This window comes from Diorhabda sublineata, chromosome 8, assembly GCF_026230105.1.
Source record: "Diorhabda sublineata isolate icDioSubl1.1 chromosome 8, icDioSubl1.1, whole genome shotgun sequence".
Classification (NCBI taxonomy): domain Eukaryota; kingdom Metazoa; phylum Arthropoda; class Insecta; order Coleoptera; family Chrysomelidae; genus Diorhabda; species Diorhabda sublineata.
The window spans coordinates 32,071,281-32,091,213 of NC_079481.1; the positions used below are offsets into that span (position 1 = coordinate 32,071,281).

The 19,933-nt window shown below is 30.5% G+C and overlaps 1 protein-coding gene and 1 long non-coding RNA gene across 5 annotated transcripts in view; one reads left to right on the forward strand and one right to left on the reverse strand.

Annotated features, from left to right (window-relative positions):
• The window catches only part of LOC130448196 (scavenger receptor class B member 1-like), a 63,102-nt gene that overhangs the window by 9,089 nt on the left and 34,080 nt on the right, over window positions 1-19,933 (reverse strand). Inside the window, exons 1-5 of one of the 4 annotated variants that reach the window (XM_056785458.1) lie at window positions 19,308-19,575; window positions 13,388-13,601; window positions 1,501-1,592; window positions 863-1,026; window positions 487-631 (exon numbers count right to left, since the gene is read on the reverse strand). In XM_056785458.1, coding sequence (XP_056641436.1) covers window positions 487-631; window positions 863-1,026; window positions 1,501-1,592; window positions 13,388-13,517 — 531 coding nt within the window. In that variant the 5' untranslated portion in view covers window positions 13,518-13,601; window positions 19,308-19,575. Of the gene's footprint in view, window positions 1-486; window positions 632-862; window positions 1,027-1,500; window positions 1,593-13,387; window positions 13,602-19,268; window positions 19,576-19,933 lie in introns of those variants that run through there. The other 3 variants (XM_056785459.1, XM_056785461.1, XM_056785460.1) reach the window with 3 other exon arrangements.
• Window positions 16,442-19,878, forward strand: LOC130448199 (uncharacterized). Its single transcript, XR_008910312.1, has 2 exons — window positions 16,442-16,514; window positions 17,570-19,878. It is a non-coding gene; the product is annotated as an uncharacterized LOC130448199 (long non-coding RNA).

The following is a 19,933-nucleotide window of genomic DNA, read 5'->3' on the forward strand; positions in this document are numbered from 1 at the left end:
TTTTTCCAGTTTAATATATTAAAATATCAGTTATATATTTGTATTTGTTTTTATTACCCTTTTAAAATAAATAGATTCGGCAACACTGCTAATTTCTCCTAAAACCATATTACTGGGATCTACATTTTTATCACGCAATTAAAGAAACCATAGACAGACGATTTTTAGCATTTATTGCTTTATGTAGGTGGTAGCATTGACTTTGCAACTGAAATGAAGGTCACTGCCAACGGAATGATTATATTTATTTTAATATCGCTACTTAGAATGTTTATAATATTCAATTATTATAAAAGGGTGTTTAATAAACACAAAAAAAAACATTTAATTGCGTTAAGCGCATAAAAAATTTACGGCAAATTTCACAGCAATATTGCCAGAAGTATTTTGAAACGTGTGTCACTACTACACGTGTTAATAATTAAATATAAAATTGTACGTGTATTTTAAATTTTAGAAAATTATTGATATAATGTATTTACTTACCAATAAGGCAATGTTGGGCAATACCAACAAATCTTCCTCTAAATTTCCCTGTGAATATTCAGGTACCCATACCAAAGGATGTTTTGGAACTGCTGTTAACGTGCCGTTATCGTTGAAAGTAACGTTTTCGTGTTTCATTAGTTCCCTATAACAAAAACGCAAACTATAAATGGCGTCCAAGTGATAATTATTAATAGTAATATGATATATCCAAGATTTTTATTTTAAGAACGTGGCAACATTGCTCAAATACACCGACTAGTTTTTATTATGAAGGAGCCACATTATAGATGAGTAATTTCATCAAATAGTGTGTATTTGAGATATTTGAGATGAAATAAAAAAGGAAAAACGTTAATTAAATATAATAAATTACCTATAGACATACGGACCAACTTCTTCCATGCGCAGTTGATTTTCTAAGCCACTCATATATTCCTCTTTATTTGTTATATTCCACAGATACACTTTGAGGTATAGTTCTACTGGTGGCGCCCTCCAGAGCTCGTAAATCTCTCCGCCCTTTTCAAAGATTAATTTCTATAACAGAAAAATATTATTTTATATGATTGTGATTCTTGAAAAAATTATGAACTATGGTGTTTCATTTTTTTTGTGTAGCTATTTGGAATTTTGTTATCAATTTGGAACCACCCTGTATATTATTGTATTTTAAATTTAATTTCTCTAAATATATATTTCACAATCACAATCTCATCAATTATCAGATAAACTTTACCGTTCAACGTCTTTTGTTTATAATTAATGTAATACCAAATAAATAAATAAAATATAACACCCGCTTTATTTATATTTTTTAATTTTAATACACTCTAGTATTTCTTATAAGAAGCACGAAATAAGCGTAAACAAGAATCCATATTGTCTTCTTCTTTTTTATGCCTCGTCTGTCAAGTTAATGCGGGAAATGTAGTATACTGTTGCCGGTTGCCGGCTTGTTAGAAAAGTTTATTGTTTACATGCTTACGTCTGTCAATACAAAATAAAACTTACCCATTTGAATATTAGATCGTATGGATTAACCACATGAATGAATGTTCCTGACAACACAGCTATTAACCCAACAACAGCTATTATAATTGCGGCTAAAACAAAAAAAATTTATTGAGAATCGGTTGAGAAATTATATTGTTGTATAGAATATCTCATTATAAGAGTTAGTGTCATTGTTAGAGGTAGTAAACTGTAACAGTTATTTCGAATGATTTTATTCCTTTCAATAATAGTTAAAAACTTATGTGGAAAATAAATTAAGTGTCAAATATTTATTTGCTTTTTCGATAGTTAAATAATCGAATCTAATTAATAAAATTGTTTCGAATCTTGTAATCTAATCATTCTCATAAATTATTGTTTATTGATTCAAAACCGATTTTGATATGTACCCATTAATAAATATAACGAGTATTAACTACCTACAGAAATATGGTCATTAAATTTTGAATGCGGAAGGAATACAGAATTTTTAAAATAACAAAAACACTAGCCGAGAATTTTTTACCGCACGACCTTGCCGTGTTGTCTGATCTTTGGAATAGTCGACAAATGTAGGAAGTTTTAGAATTATGCATAAGGTTAAGGTATTTTCTAGTTTTATTTATGTTACTAGGCATAATTAATTTTAAATTTATACAAATATCGGTGTTGTGGGATGTTATTATTTTTGTTATAAACGAAGAAGTGTTTACTCGCAGGAAAAGAAAATATGTTTTCGTAGTCTTAATAAACCCGATTCGCACCATTAGAAATTATTAGATTGTAAAAAAGTTCGAGTGCTTTATTTATTTTTATATTTTAATAAAACATTATTAACAAATCACGATCTCAAAAAGAAACAAAATGGATGATACTGTATGTAACAATATATCTTTTTAGACACGTGACTGATACGTCATCAAGATGACAGATGGTAGAAATAGACGTTATGACTAATATTCCTAAGTTCGGCTTTTTTGTCAAATTATAATTTTGTTAAGTATTTCCCGGAACAGATTAAAATCTTTAAAAAATGTTGATTATTCTTTATTTTCGATTATCCTTTACATATATAAGTGATATTCAAATTTCATGAATCATTTTTGTCCAGGCATTGAATTATTTCGTCACCAATTTATTTCACTTAGTACTAAAAATTATGAAACTATTCATGTCTTTTATTCTCGTACTATAACATTTGAAATCGAAAAAAGAAACAATGTATTTAGCTTCTAATAATGACGTTCAAAAAAGTTTTTCTGTTTTATTTATATCCTAAGAGTTTAGATTTACTTAATACAAATTCATTTTCTATCTAAACAATATCTTTATTTGCCGATTCATAATCATAAATTATTTTGACTATACATGTTTTTTCATAAAAATATATCAAGAAAAATAGATGACTGGGATCATAAAGAACTCCTATAATTAAAAAAAATTTAAAATGTTTGATTTTTAAACATAAACACCTTATATTATATTGTGCAATATACAGTTTTTTATAGTTAATTAAATTGCTAAACTCTTGTTTCATTTGTATTTCCATACTTCAATTGTTTACTCAAGAATTTTGTTTATTTATTACCATTATGAACCATATCAAGTATTTAATTGAAAAGTTTCGCAAAATATTTATAACAATACTTGAAATATATTTTCTAATGTTTCCGACTCACTACAGTTTAGTCATAATTTATAGGTTATATGGTTCATATTATAAATCTCTACTTACTAATATAAAATATAATAAAAAAGTTAATACGGCTCTTAGATAACTGATTTTAACAATAAATATGATAATAATTCGCTAAAAATAAAGTAATAATGAAATAAACTTAGTCCGATCGTCAAATTAAAAGTGTATCTGTCTATTATAATGTTTTATCTTTAAGATATTCACGTTAAACGTAAAGAAATTGTTACGTATGTCTGTGATTGTTCTGGTGCGAATAAGAAATGGTTAAAATGAGTTCCGTTTTTTTCCGTTAGTAGAAGAAGACGGATGCATGTCCTGTGATTGCTTTAGTGCGAGAGACGGTTATGTCGAGATGCGTTCTTTATCTATTATTAGAAGAAGAAACCACCAATACAGTATGTGATGGATAATATCGTTAACTTAGTCACGTGTCTTTGGACTGTACCTACTTATTCTTAGATGAGATATTTTCAACTTTTTTACTAATTTTTTATACGAGGTGCGACTAGATTTTAATTGTTTTTAGTTTCTATATTGATTTATTAAATTTTAACCAACGTTTGATTTTCAAATGCGTCTATTAGGATTGTAGAAAGCTTGTGCCTGATAGTTTTTGTTCGATCGTTTCCACGGGTTTCGAATGGAAATAAATTTATAATAAAGTTTTTTAATTATTGTTAATGGAATATAAATAAAGGTGATTGTAATGTATGCCGAAACATATAAGGTTGTTTAGCTGTAACTTGTTCAAAGTTTTTAAAATAATTTGAATTTTAAACTGCGAACTAATTAAAATATTAAATACTATAAGTACAAAAAACAAGTTTCTAATAAACAGAATTTTGATAAAAACAATTTTAACAAAATCACGTCTGAAGGTGAAACGAGAAACTAGTGGTGATAGAAAAGTAATTTTTCAATGGTTCGATCTGGAATATGCTTCAGAAGCCGTTGGAAACAAATTAATTAATAGCACATATAGTGAATAAGAACTAACCCAATTACAACAATGCATATTGGAATAATTCGTATTTATAGGTTATGTGACACGTCACTAAGCGTCCTTTCTTAACATTTTGTATAAAAATAGTTCACCATAGACAAATGTAATAATGGATTTTTTATTGTTAATATTCATTATTTAGTATAATAATAAGATTCATAATAAGATTATGAACTTAGACTTGCAGTTATTTGTATATACAAGAAACAAATTCAAAATCAAATGTGGCTGGTGATCTTGTAAAAATTGTAATTTTGGAGAAAGAATATTATAAAAGAAGATTAAAGAATTGGATTATATAACTAAAACATGGAAAACAAATACCTATTTTTGCAACGAATTAACGGTTAACTAATCGAATATATTCATGCTAAACCGACCTAACCTTACTTTTTCTTCATATTTACAATGTGAAACGATTTCATTTTTATTTAAAATGATATATCCATCTCAGATATATTACAATATCTTTATTTAGATATATTTTTATCGGTACTTTTGGAGTTAGACTTTTTATTTATTGGAGCAAGGTAAGAAATCATTGACCCACATTGTACGATACTGTGAACGGGAAATGGATCCCGGATATCCGCATTTATTCTAGATTGAATAAAGGACCATATGTAGTGTATAAAAGTCCAATGTATGAACTATTTCGGTTAGTGTACATATTTAAAAAATCACCCATGCTGTGGTAATTGGAATATTGAGCTCAAATTTGAAAAGAATGTTTTCAAAGGGTATTTGTATAATGAAAAAAATCAAGACGTAGTTTGTAGTCATGCTTCTGGAAATACGAAGTTTCAAATTCATTCAAATACAAGTTCAAAACATTTAAACACGTTTAAAAAATCATTCCAACTCAAAAAATGAAGATATTGAACTCAAATTTAGAAAGAGTATTTCCAAATGGCTTTAGTATAAGGGAAAAAAACAAGACTTTGTTTAGAGTTATGGTTCTTGAAATACAAGGCTATAAAGTTGTTCAAATATGAGATAATAACATATGCACGTTTATAAAATCATTCTAGCTCAAAAAATAAAGACATTGAGCTCAAATACTGAAGGAATGTTGCCAAAGGGCTTTAGTATAAGGGAAAAAAACAAGACTTTGTTTAGAGTTATGGTTCCGGATATACAAGGCTATAAAGTTGTTCAAATATGAGATAAAAACATAGGCACGTTTATAAAATCATTCCAGCTCAAAAAATAAAGACATTGAGCTCAAATACTGAAGGAATGTTGCCAAAGGGCTTTAGTATAAGGGAAAAAAACAAGACTTTGTTTAGAGTCATGGTTCCGGAAATACGAGGCTATAAAGTTGTTCAAATATGAGATAAAAACATAGACACGTTTATAAAATCATTCCAGCTCAAAAAATAAAGACATTGAGCTCAAATACCGAAGGAATGTTGCCAAAGGGCTTTAGTATAAGGGAAAAAAACAAGACTTTGTTTAGACTTATGGTTCCGGAAATACGAGGCTATAAAGTTGTTCAAATATGAGATAAAAACATAGGCACGTTTATAAAATCATTCCAGCTCGAAAAATAAAGACATTGAGCTCAAATACTGAAGGAATGTTGCCAAAGGGCTTTAGTATAAGGGAAAAAAATAAGACTTTTGTTTAGAGTTATGGTTCCGGAAATACGAGGCTATAAAGTTGTTCAAATATGAGATAAAAACATAGGCACGTTTATAAAATCATTCCAGCTCGAAAAATAAAGACATTGAGCTCAAATACTGAAGGAATGTTGCCAAAGGGCTTTAGTATAAGGGAAAAAAATAAGACTTTTGTTTAGAGTTATGGTTCCGGAAATACGAGGCTATAAAGTTGTTCAAATATGAGATAAAAACATAGGCACGTTTATAAAATCATTCCGGCTCGAAAAATAAAGACATTGAGCTCAAATACTGAAGGAATGTTGCCAAAGGGCTTTAGTATAAGGGAAAAAAACAAGACTTTGTTTAGAGTTATGGTTCCGGATATACAAGGCTATAAAGTTGTTCAAATATGAGATAAAAACATAGACACGTTTATAAAATCATTCCAGCTCAAAAAATAAAGACATTGAGCTCAAATACCGAAGGAATGTTGCCAAAGGGCTTTAGTATAAGGGAAAAAAACAAGACTTTGTTTAGAGTTATGGTTCCGGAAATACGAGGCTTCAAAGTTGTTCAAATATTTTTCTTTCATTCTGTCTTGTTATTATTGTCGATGTAACTGTACACAATTTGATGTGACATGAGGTTGTTGCATCATATTTCGCACAAATTTTGGACAAAGATTCGTGCAGTTTTGCATAAAAAACGCGGCTTTTGAAGAAGGTTCCTCGATGGGTATTGTACTGCAAAAACCGATTCAGTTTTTATTGAAACTGGCGTCGGAGCGTTCAGATTAAGGGCTAACCGATACATAGAATAAATTTTAGGCGATTACCTCGTTCCCTATGCCAGTTTCGTCAGCTAAAACTTCTTCCTAATGCAGGAAAATGCCCATCCACAAACTTCGGTAGTTCCAGATTGTCAAAGCTGCCACTATGGATTGGCCAGCTCGTAACCTGGACTTAAATCCTATCGATCATTTATAGGATGAACTTTAGAGAAAAGTTATGGCTAGAAATCCTGCATAAGCCATTTATAAGTTAAATACTGACAATTCCTTAATTTCTATAAAATTTTTAAGTCTGACAACGCTGTTCAAATTTGATTTAACTAGGAAAATATAGTAAATAATTTCAGTTTGAACGAGGAATATCTGTGTGCAAGAATTTTTCTTGCGGAAAACTCAAAAAAAAATAAATGTGTTAGTTACAGTTTGGTATAAAACGTAAGTTATCTAAATGAGTTATAAATTTAAGATAAATTAGTCGTAATTATAATTTAATAGGTGTATAATTATTTTCAAATTAGATTTGATGATTAAAAAAAATTGGAAAATTATATAGACGTACTTTGTACTGAACGATAAAAAAAATTCCGATTATTTATTGGGGAAATTTTTGGGAAGGTTACACCAATCACCGAAATTTTTTGTAATTCCACAAAAATAACCTCGTTAAACAGGATGTAAATTTTTTATAATCATGATCATTCTGACGTTTTTTTCTTAAGAAATATTCCAAAAACAATAGAAACTGAAATTTTTAATCACACATTTATGACTGTGTCTGTTCAAGGAAAAAATATTTAATATCATAAATATCCGTATTAATCATTCAAAATCCGCCATTGACAAATACGTACAAACTTTAGGTTCGTTCTTGGTAGCCGTACTGGCAGAACTGTTCGGAAAGTGTACACTAAAGCGTTCTTTGTAGTAGAACCACACAGTTTAGAGTCAGTTCAGTGCAGTTGCCAAAAACAAACCTTCGAACATCATATAACCTAAAAACAAATGTTTATAAACGTCTCCATCTTTCTTTATTAAACATAAATATTACGAGGGTTGCTACTTAAGTTTTGAGATAGACAAAAACCAAAAAATATTCTCCGATCGAAGCATTTTTCAATATTGGTTTCCCTAATTTTCTCGAACATTTCATCCGAACAAACGCTGGGGTAACAATCAGACCAGGTACTTCTGGAACGATCCCCGTAATCAATATTTGGTATGAAAATAACCAGCAATAAAGTAAGATAAGTATTTTATATGCCTATTTGGTAAAGAGTATGAAAAACATCATTGAAAATTGTCTAGAAAACTAAAAACTTTGAATCCACGTCCTGGTTGAAGAAACTGGTTGAGTCCAAGTTAGATAACACTCAGTATACCGGGGAATTATCACGAAAATGGCGAAGATGATTGATTGGAAGTTTATTACAGAGTTTGAGGTCATCGGTTTGTTATTAGATCCACAAGTTGGATCCGTTCCGCGTGAGTCCTAATCCTAATCAGCTTTTGATAAGTTTGCAAAGGATACAAAAAGATATTTACGGATCCTGGCGAATTACCGCATTGACGACTGTACGAAATTTAAATTTAATCAAACTAAGTCAAAATCGAGTCCAAAAAGTCGAATACAAACTTACGAACGTGTAAAAAACAATAATTAACATAATATTCACGCTATTCAATTCGCAAAATATTTAACGATACCTTTTGGAAACGTAATAGATGTTTGGGATTAGAAATAATTTATTACCGGTTAGAAAAAACTATTTAATTGCTGGAATGGGTCTGCGGAATATTTTCGTGCGAAAAAATTATGCATAATCCAACAGACTATATAAATTCCAATAAATAATATTTGACGTACTTAATATCGAATCCGATTAATATATATTCAATAGAAGCTGAAAAAGAAGAGCCGGATATAACGGCGCATTTTCGAACATCCTGTTCGCAGTCCCGATCTAACACCAAGTTATTTTCATCTTTTCCTTGAAATAAAGAAGTAACGCTTCCAAATTGACATAGAACTCGATTAAACCCGCACACAACCCACCAATAACTGACGGTTACAAGGTAAGAGCGTTAAGCTGTATTCTACGAGGGTTGTTACTTAAGTTTTGAAGCACGATCTCGAGAAAGAGGACTCACACGTCAGACTGGAAACGACCCAAGGGCCCAGAAACATCGTTGGTGTGGCCAAAAGCGCCGCCATCGCGTCTCTCGACGCTCTAGTCTAGTCTAGTGATGGATGGACCCCGAAACAGGATTTCTAACCGGATACCGTAATATAAGATGACATCTCCACCTCGTGGACATAACGGAGGATCCTACTAACTAACCGAGAACCGTCTAAAGTCGCCGTGTTTGGCTGGTTTTCCGAATTTAATCGTTACGGGATTAAATTGTGACGTAGCGTGAGATTGAGGTTTATTTGGGCGTTAGTACCACTCGCATACATCCAATATTCCATGAACGTTTCGCTGTCAAAAAAAATTTGTTCGCTTCAATACTCGGTATCGGTGATAATGACGAAAATCAACTTTCGTCCCTTGTAGTATTTCTTCGCCGCCCCTCGTAGTATTAAAAGCTACCGATTGGCCCGTTGTGGGCCTTCTTGGCACCGTATGAAAATGAATAAACAAACACGATCATTATAACTTGAAAAAATTATCAAAGAATTATTAGTAGGATACCTTGAAATCTAAGAAAAAAAAATATTCAAGTTGTAGACTTAATTATTGTTCTCCATAACGAACACGTCCAGACAAAGAACTGGTTCTGAGATCTTGTTCTATAATTTGTAACGTCTCGGGACTTTCCATCGGTAACCAAATGGGCGTACATTTTCGCATAATTGGTCATTTATTTTCTAATATTTCTTTTTAATTTGGTCCACAAATAATAAATACGTCGTCAATTTGATTTAGTTAAATAAAAATTCCATTAGATACCTGTTAATAATAAATTCAACGACAAAAAATTAAGACGTAAGATTTAGGATACGGTAACAACAAATTTTCCATTCTATGATCTCATTTAAAAGTTTTAGTAATAATAATATTTTAATTTTCATAAAAAAAAAACCATAAATAATATTTATTCGAATATGGAAATTGCTTCTATAGTATATTAACTCTGATATAATATCTAAAACCATCACTGAATCTTAGAATTATATTGACAGGTAATGACAGTCTTGTCAATTGTCAATAGGAACCTAACGAATCAAACTCAACCGATAACCATTTAAAATGACCGCCGTGGGGTAAGTAAATACCTATGCGGATTTATTAATTTCGTGAAGTTATTGGCGATTTATTGAAACTCTCTTCTTTGGAGAAGTGCAAGTCACGTGTTTTCCCACAGGTATCTCCAGGCAGCATCGAATTACTCGATTGTAAAAGTATTTACACTCTTGTGTTTAAATATATAATCATTGAGTACCAAATCGGGGTTTTATGGTAGCTTTGGTGTGGAATAATCATTTTTTAATGATTTAATGCTTGTATTTAATAACCTCATCGATATTTTTAAATATAAACACGTTGATTTTGTCCTGGACGTTCTACATTTGAATTTATAATACATAGTACTAAAGCGGGAAAATATTATTGTTAAGGTTATGTTTAACGATGACAGTTGCCACAACCAAACCATAGAAATAGTAATACGAATTCGATGAATTTCGTGTTCCAATATTAGAACGAGATGCAAATGTATAGTTATTTCTATATTTCCGTATCTCGTTTAACTAATTACCATACAGTTGAACAAAGATAGTTCGAACAGAGGCTGTTTCTTTCTAAAGTTGGCACAACATTTCAATAGCACGGTCTAGTATTATTATGTCTATGATTTTTTGTACTAGGATTCTTAAAGTTGGACTTGTTCTACGTTTATATGTTGATTCGCCGTAACCTTTCAATAAGATTATACCTTGAGAAGAAAAAATTCCTTATTTAACGTTTCAAGACTATGTTCACCTTGTAATTCACATGAAATGAAAACAAATATGTCTATTTCATAAACAGTTCAATTCCAAAGATGGATTTAATCCAAATAAGCAACGAACAACAATTATTTTAAATAGATACGAGGCGTGTAATGTTTTTAAAAAATCGTCAATTTTTTTCCACGTGGCAAAGTGTCTAATCTTAAAGTGTCTAGACGTTGATGAAGGCTAGATTGTATACATACGTCTAAGCCGACGATTTCTTTATCGTTTATCCGAGAAAGGACGCTGCTGACCTGTGGGGCGAGTGGGAACCTTGTAATGAAAAAGTAAGTCCGGTTCTGCTTAGCCGATTGTTCGAGAAAGAACTTTTTTTTTAAAGAATTCAAAAAAAGTCCTTCTGAGTACAGGTTGACGTTTAATTTTTAATTCTTACGTGAAACAAAAGGTACAAATTTATTTTTATTCAAATAGGAATCGCAAAGTTTTAAAAACCTTGCAAAGTCTTTTTTTAATTTTTTTACGTATGTTATTATTAAATTTAAAATTTGTTACATGATTCATTTGTTGTAATATTAGTTTTACATTCAAATAACGTCATCTAGCGGTAAAAATAAGAATATTATAACAGTTTGAATACTGCAGGTATGTAATGGCCGACGACCTGTGCTAGTCTATACTAGTTGCGTCCGGTTTGACCATTTTCTTATCTACATCCTACGGTTATGTTAGGTTAGGTTAGATCATCAAATTTCAATATATGTATTTGACTTAAACTCCAGGTAAAAAATGGTTAACCATAAATCAATATTTCGATATCGATAACCCTGGGAGGTATAATTAGTTTACAGTTACTTTTTTTGACTTTGGCTAGTCAAACAGTTTAAATATCTTTATTATTAATTATTATTGATTCACTCTTTAAATAAAACTCAATAAAAAATATATATTCCGTCAGAAAAGTCAAAATAAATTTGGCTGGCTGGTAATGACAGTTACTTTATAGGTTATAACATCGATGAAAGGCATGGAAAAAGAAGAAAAATCGTTATATACATATCGTAGACATGGGAAACAAGAATGAAATGTTTGTATTGTTGCAAATATAATTTTAATGCTTTTACTTCTTTGACCTCAACCTGCGTGAATCTTAATTAGATGCAAAATATGCAGTTATCATGAATGCAGAATGTCAAAAGAATGATCATAATCTAAAAACGCCTTAGCAACGCAAAAATAAACAGAATTTTTGTTCCAAACGCCCAATTTGGACCTCAATAAATCCAGGGCGTGTCGTTTGACGTCACGACCAATGAAGAGGCGTTTATTAAATTCTCTCTCTCTCTCTCTCTCACACACACACACACACACACAATTAAGAATAAATGAAATGAGAGAAATAATTATTTCTCGTTATTAGTAATATTAGCTCAACATTTAGATAATGCCATCTAGCGTCAATAATAAGATTATTATTCGAATAGTTTAAATGATTGAAGATAATGACCGACGAATAAAAAACCATCGATCTAAATACCTCATTGAAATGTGTTTTATGAAAATATTTTTATTTGGAAAGTATTATCGTTGCAATGATTGGGTTACAAAGTGTTGTTGATTACAACTAAAATTAAAATTCTCGATATAAATAAATAGTTTCGTAAAAAACAATCAAAATCAAATAGAGATTATTTCACTGATATGATGACAGAAATAAATAGTATCAAGATTAATTTCGAAATGAAAATTCAAACGTCGTAACGCAGCCCCATCGTCGGAATAATAATTAATTGAATAAATAGCGAAGATCTTGTGTAATTTCTTTGGAATGTTGATTGTTGCAGTTGCAACCATTTGATAAATAGCATTTGATTTTCCGTTACTATTCAAATTTTCTTTCTGCAATGTGATTCAAGACGATGCAATGAGTTTTGTCGATAGAATTTACAAATTATGATGAAATGCATTGAAACTGATCGAAAATTTCATAGCTTTAGAATTGATTGTTTCATAAGTATATTCTCGCCGAATTTTACGTTTATGTTAGGTTAGGTTTGCATCCAATCTCGATGGTGCGTTCATAGATTTCATTGACAAGTGACAATGAAAGATGATGTTTATTAGAGCTACTACAAATGACAGATTATATGGTGATTTAACTTTATAGTGATTTTAGAAAGAATTCACGAAAAATTTCTGTTTTATTTGTTTGTGGTATGGTCGTACAATGGATAAACACGATCCGAATCAGATTTAAAAAACTTAAATACATAATGTCCCCTTATAAGTAAATACAGAGTGTCCGAAAAAAGTTTCACGTAAAGGTTAAAGTAGAATGTTGTAACCGATCTGATAATTAAACTATGATCTTTTATTTTGATCTGACATTCAAAAGAGAGCCAAAAGACTGATGGCTACGATGATTTAGGACTGCGAGATTATCCTTTTGATTGATTTTAATGAATCAAATTGAATTGAGATTGAACACGCATCATACAGCCCCGATCTGGCCCCATCCGACATCCGACTTCGATAACCTTACCAACTACACCGTTATGGTTCGATACAAGTTTCGACGAGACGTGGGTATACGAATTAAGAGACTATAATGTGGAAAATGAATGTAATTAATGAAGAAACAAGCTGGGAATTCTCTTATTAACGTCGATATACAATGTGGATAAACCTGTAAAGTAATTTCATATATTTTGTCCACCAGTATAACTGTTTCGATTTATATATGTCTAAGGCGAAGTGATTGTGATTTTTTTCAAATAGATTTTGTCCAAATCATACAAAATACAATCTTGTAAATCAACCATAACCGCCACCATAAAAACATCAAAATTAAACTTACATTTGTACCCGGGAGGTTTGTGTATTTTTTGTGTCTCCCCGTATATTTCTGCTTTTTTAGTTTGGTTAGTGCTAACTGCATCGTACGTAGTTCCTAGTATACTATTCCAAATTGTAAAAAAGTCCTTCATTGTAATTGCTATAAATATTTTCAAGTTCAATGGTCAAGTTCGATTTTTTTTTTCGTTTTTAAGAAAGTTGCACTGGACTTGAACCTGCAGATATAAATTTTGCAATTAGGAGTTAGATAATGATACCAATTTATCACTGGTAACGTTACTTTTTAAAGAGGTAGTTAATTTTAAAATTTATCTCCATCCGAATTTATTAAAATCGACGCGAACACAATATTGTTAATAAAAAAATATATTAATCGAGTATTCTTGTATATTAGCTTCATAAATATTGTATATTCTTCTGTTGTTTAACTGTTTTTCAAAAACAACAATCAAAATTATTATTTTAAAAGCAGAACGTCATCCAGAACAAATTATTTTCAAGATCAACTGATAAAATCTAACGAAAGATTGTTTTTTTTTAATTCTCCAATCTACTTAACGAGAATCAAATTTAATTGACGTAATAAAAGTAGAAAGAATATAAAGGATGTCCATTAATTTAGTTACACATTTTTTTTTTCATACTACAAGTCAAAATAACGCAATTTCGTTAATAGACAGACATTTTCTTGTTAACAACTTAAATCTTTTTGAGCCTCCCCGATATTATACAGCAGATTTGCTTCAGAACGCTTCGTGCGCAAATAACTTGCGCAAATGTTCATTCGAAGCGAGTTTATCAAATTGAATATCTTAAGTATCTGTAAACAATTCAAATAGCAACCATTGAAAATGTCAAACTTCATGATGTCAATGTCAGATTTGACATATTCACATCAGTGTTGCCATACCTCAATACTTGAATACATCTTGATATCTTGTATATCCACCAAAATATTAGAATTGACGTTTAAACGCTGGGAAATCATTTCCTCGAAGAATTAGACAAAACGAAAAGTAAAAAACTAGGTTGGAAATTGAGATTTGGAAGGAAATATACGGGTGATTAGGAAACTAAGTTTACAAATTATGCAAAGTTTCGTACCACAACGAATTTACGTCGATAATGACCGTACTAACCTAACCTATATAAGGCACTAACTTCACTACGAATTCTTCTACTTTAATATATTCTTAGGTTAAGGAATGATGTCCGTGAAACGATTTATGTATATTCTTAACAAAATTTATTGTATTTATAAATAAATAATTTAGTTACGAAGGTGTTTGTTGGTACGGTTGTTGTTTAGAGACACAGTAATATTTTGACCTCGCGCCGACAAGCAAAACGAATAAATATTATAGTATTATCAAAATACTTTTATTTAATTGGGACATCTCACAAAACACACTCCGCACTCGATATAATTATAAATGAGAAGTATCAGTTGTCTTGTATGCGCCATTAAGTTACAATTCTGAGATTTGTTCTACAAAACCAAATGTCGATTTATAATTCCCTGATGTGACAGCTAGAGGTCACTATAAATCACATTTGCATTTGTTTCTCTTAAACTACAATTATACTATAGTTATTTGTATGGGAAGGACTTTAAGTGCTGAAATACTACAACAAAGTAGTCCACAACATTTTTTAGACGACGCGTTAGATCCGAAACTTTTTGAATTATACTGGGGAAATAAAATAAATAATAGAAAATTATGAACATTTTATTTATCAAACAATATAATTTATTAATTATTTTTCGTCAACATTCATTGTTATTCGTTAATTTAGACAAAACTTCGGATAAAATGGATAATTTCAGAAAATTAAAAATTTAAGGTTATGCAAAATCATCGAATTTCAATTTCATCAACTGTCAACATTGAAGTGGCTAAAGTCACATTTAAGGAAGTTAAAGTTGTTTACTCCAGAGCGCACCGAGAGTGTTTTGCAGTACGGAACTGTCATTTTCACTACATGGAACATTCAAAACGCATCTTTCGGTAAGTAAATGAATACAGAACGAACGTCTAAAACGAACATTAGATCGATTGGATATTGACTGATTTAGACATGTTTATATAGACACTAAACATACTCAATGATCGGGATGTAAAAAAAACCATAACTACACTAGAAAACATGAAAGAATTCTAAAAATAATGTTGAAAAACGGCAAGTAGATGTCGATATTTGTTTCTTTGTTTACTAGACTAATAGTATTGGTTAAATTGTTTAAACTGTCAGATAGTCCATAGAACAATAATTTGAGGATTCGCATCTGAATCTATTGTTTTGTGAAATTATTATGTTTTCGTTCCGTGTGACTTTTGACAAGTTTCTTCTTCTTCGTTGGGTGCCCTTTTCTAAAGAAGGCTGGGAATAACCCCAGCAATGTCATTTCTGTCTCTGGCCCTTCTTATCAGCGTCCACTCGCGAATATTCTTCAGCCAAGAAGCTTGTTGTTTGCCGGGACCACGTTTTCCCTCGATTTTCCCTTCGATCAGAAGCTGCTTGACCATACCATGTTGAAGGCATTCCACAAGATCAATATCTTCATCACTATCCAATAAGTAATCAACAAAGTCCACCATATCAAAATAAAAATTGAATTGTTATTGAAACAGAGTTTAAATAAAATGTCGGAAAGCCAAATATTGGTGGAGAGCTCGGATTTTACCATTACAAATAAAGTTTTACAAATCTCTGTCGATTCTATGTGTGCTACGAAAGTTATTGGGGTCGAGGGTCAAAATTTGAGGTTTTTTGGATTTTTCTCGAAAACTGTAAGTTTTATCAAAAATAACCTCAAACCAAAGTTGTAGATTTTAAAATTCTCTACAAAAATGGTATCTATGATTTTTTTTCTAAGAGTTACCATTTCTGAGATAACGCGATTCTCAGTTTTGCTCAAATGTCCAGTTGAGTATAAAATGATTCCTGGGATTTCAATGAAGAGACCAATGACACAGCCACATTTGAACAATTTATGAACATATAGCAAAAAGAAGAAGAAGTAATAGAAGAAGACATGACTGTTGAAGTAAACTTTCAAGAGTATGAATCTGATTAAAATATATAAATAAATCAAAACAATAGTTAACCCAATAATCAATAATAAGGTAATATCTAGAGATTGACTTATTGTTCCTTTAAATTATCCTAAAATTGTCATGAAACTTAAAAAAAAATCATACACATCATTTTTGTAGAGAATTTTTAGATCTACAACTTTGATTTGAGATTAATTTTGATTAAACTTACCGTTTTCGAGAAAAAGCCTGTAATGGTAAACCCAACTCTCCACCAATATTTGGTTTTCTGGGCATTTTTGTTATTTTAAATGTCTATATTGACCGGAATAGTAACTGAACGTTTTGTAAGCTATTTTCACTGTGAATAGTTAAGAAAATGTTATAAGAATGTCAGTTATCTTTTTCTCGTGGAGTTATTTGTGTCCAATCAATCGTTTAATTAGCTAATTCGTTATTATTAGTTATTTTTTCTTCCATTTTCTCATCAAATGCAGTACCTTTTCATATACAAACAGTATATTAGTTAAAATTTACTTATAAATCCATACATAGTTGTAGTATTAATGAAATTCCTATGTACTTTTAACTTGTAGTTAATGTAATTGTTTTTTATTGCTTCTTATCACTAAAAATTCAATTTTTTTAAGGTTTGTAGTTGTACATTTCTCTTTAATAATAGACTGAATTGTATTTCTCTTCTGGTGGAGCTCTTCGCTTTGTTTTATACAATTTTCTCATCTTACTACTTCATTCATACTATCAACGTCTGAACCAACTCATCACCTACTTAGACTTCTATAGATAAATGGATGTGGTCAACGTTTGGTGGGTTACAACCCGAGGAAATTTGGGAATCTCATAGAGATTGTGCATCCAATATTTTTCCTCTCAGATCTGCTAGATACACGTTATTTATATAGATGAAGAGTTTTTTTTTTTGGTGGAGCTGTTGATTGAATATTCATCGTAATGTAGTTGGTAACGAAGCACTTTAAAAAGTAGAGGAATAATTGATCGTGGAAATCTTCGTTAGAGAATGACAATTTTTTAGTATAAGCACCGTCGAGAAGTTTGCCTGCTATTGAAATATTAAAATTCCTTTTGCAAATTTTTAATTAAACAGCTATGAATATGATTTGCAGTCGAGCTTCCGTTAGAATTGAAGATTTTCCCCATAACAAACTTGAAACTAGTCTAGATTACCCGGACTTATCGAGGCTATGAATATAAAGAAGAATTTGAAGAGGTGAGCTTGGACGCGATATGGAAAATATAAATTCTGTAAAGCTGAAAGAACTGAAAACTAGACAGTTACTACAAGTAGAGGTAGAGAGACTGAAAAAAAAATTAACAGAAGTTGCACTAAAATGGATGAAGAATCCTGCTTATAAAAACGTGTTACAAACTATTGAATCTAAGCAAACTAAGGTTGAAAGTTATATGAATTTGCTGAGCTTACACCGCTTCAACTATGTATTCGAAAAATTTTTGGACGATGATTTTTCGCTGTGAAAAAAGGATGAAAAACGAGGAGAAAGTATCAATCCATCACTTCCAAGGTACTGACGATTTTCTAGGGAGTTCGAAACTACTAGAGGCCGAAAATAAGAACTGTTACTTTGACTTGTAGTTTTCGAACGTCGCTGTGAGGCTTGCTAAGAGTTTGAATTGAGCACTTTGAGGGATCTGTTGATTTTAATCTGAAGAGTTGAGTTAGCTTCGACCTTGCAGCTTTTCCTCACCGACTCTTTTTCTTTTTTTACAGCAATTATGCTTATTTGGTAGCTCTACTGTTTGAGCAGATTGATATTACCGTGTGTCCATTGAGTCAATTGAGTAACAAACGTCAATATTCAATTACAGCTGCTTGGAATTTTTATGTATTAAATGTACAGGGTGTTTCTATTTTCGACCCACAACCTCTACCACACAATAAATGATTAATTTGCCATAAATCAAGTACGTCTTTAAATTGTTCTTTTTCGAATTGAATTCTAGCTGTTAGACCTTGTTTAGATTCGATTATTGTTTGGTATACTAAGGACTTCATATAGTCCCATATAAAAATATCGATAGGATTTAAGTCAGGTGATCTTGGAGGCCAATAATCGATCAATACATTTTTCTCTAAAACGTCTGTTTTAAGTAATTTCTTCAGGCTGTTGCAGAATGAACTAATGCCGTTGGCGGTCGAATATAGAAACACCCTGTACATTGACAACTGATATACGCCAAAATAGGGTTTATTAAAAATTATTTGACTTGATTTGTACTCGATTTTAGATCTGTTTTCTTTGAAAATCGGTTTAAAATAATAGATAAAAATTTGACGTTTAGATCTACTTCGTTTTTTATCAAAATGTATTTGTATGAAGAATTTTTCTAACAATATTTTCAAAAAATAAAAAGAAATTATATCTTTACACGTATTATATTTTGTTTTCTTTTCAAAGATTATTTTTTTCTGTTTATATGTTTATGTGGTTTATATTTTATTTCAGTTAGAATTATTTTATGTCTAATGCCACAGTGATACATTTTGGAAAATATTTGAAAAATTTAATTTCTTTTCATTATTTCTTGTCAGTACTTCTGTACAATAAATTATTTATTCTAAATTTGTATAAATGTTTTTGAAAAATAATTGCAGCTTATTAATATAGTTTAAAATAATTCTTTTTACTAAAATTAAATTTAAAATAGTTTTTTCTTCGATTTCACAATATAATATAGTTTAATTTATAAATGAATCGAAATTTATATCGTTAATATTTTCTACAAGTTTATAATCCTTTTTTTTTTTTAAATTTTAATTATTAAAAATGTTAATGAATTAAGTACCTCTTTAAAAATCGCATAAATCTTTTTTGAAAAACTCACTTGAACCAAATATACACTAAGAACAACACAAAAATCATTCACTAAAATACGCGATGGGACTAGAAAACGCGCTACGCCCAATTTTCATAAAATCGTCAACACATTCATGTAAATCTAATAAAATTTTCAGTAAAATATTGTTTAATATATATTTCTTGTACTTTCACTGACCAATAGCGGACCACACGATATCCCCTCCGTTACCTGAATCAAACGTGGATTTTGTTGACAATCTAGCCGGTAAGTTTCAGGTACTGGAAATGTGTAGGTACTGTTCAAAATTGAACCAATTGATTACATGATGTATATTTATAAATAAAAACGTTTTATTATACCTTATAGGTACAAAATGTTTGTAGATGTGAAATTTTTTCGTAAATATACGGGGTTATGACGAATTCAATAACCTGTTCATTTGATACGAATATGACAGCTACAACATGGCGTTTCGCTAGCAGTGACGTCACGCTTCTCTGATTGGCGTTTACTGCCACGTGATTAAACATACTTTTATGGTGATTATGTTTTATTAAATTTTATATTTCAAATCAATATAAAATTCTACAACAAATTCTGCGTTTTTTCATTCCACATGCTTTAGTCTAAATAAGATTTGGGGGAGAGTG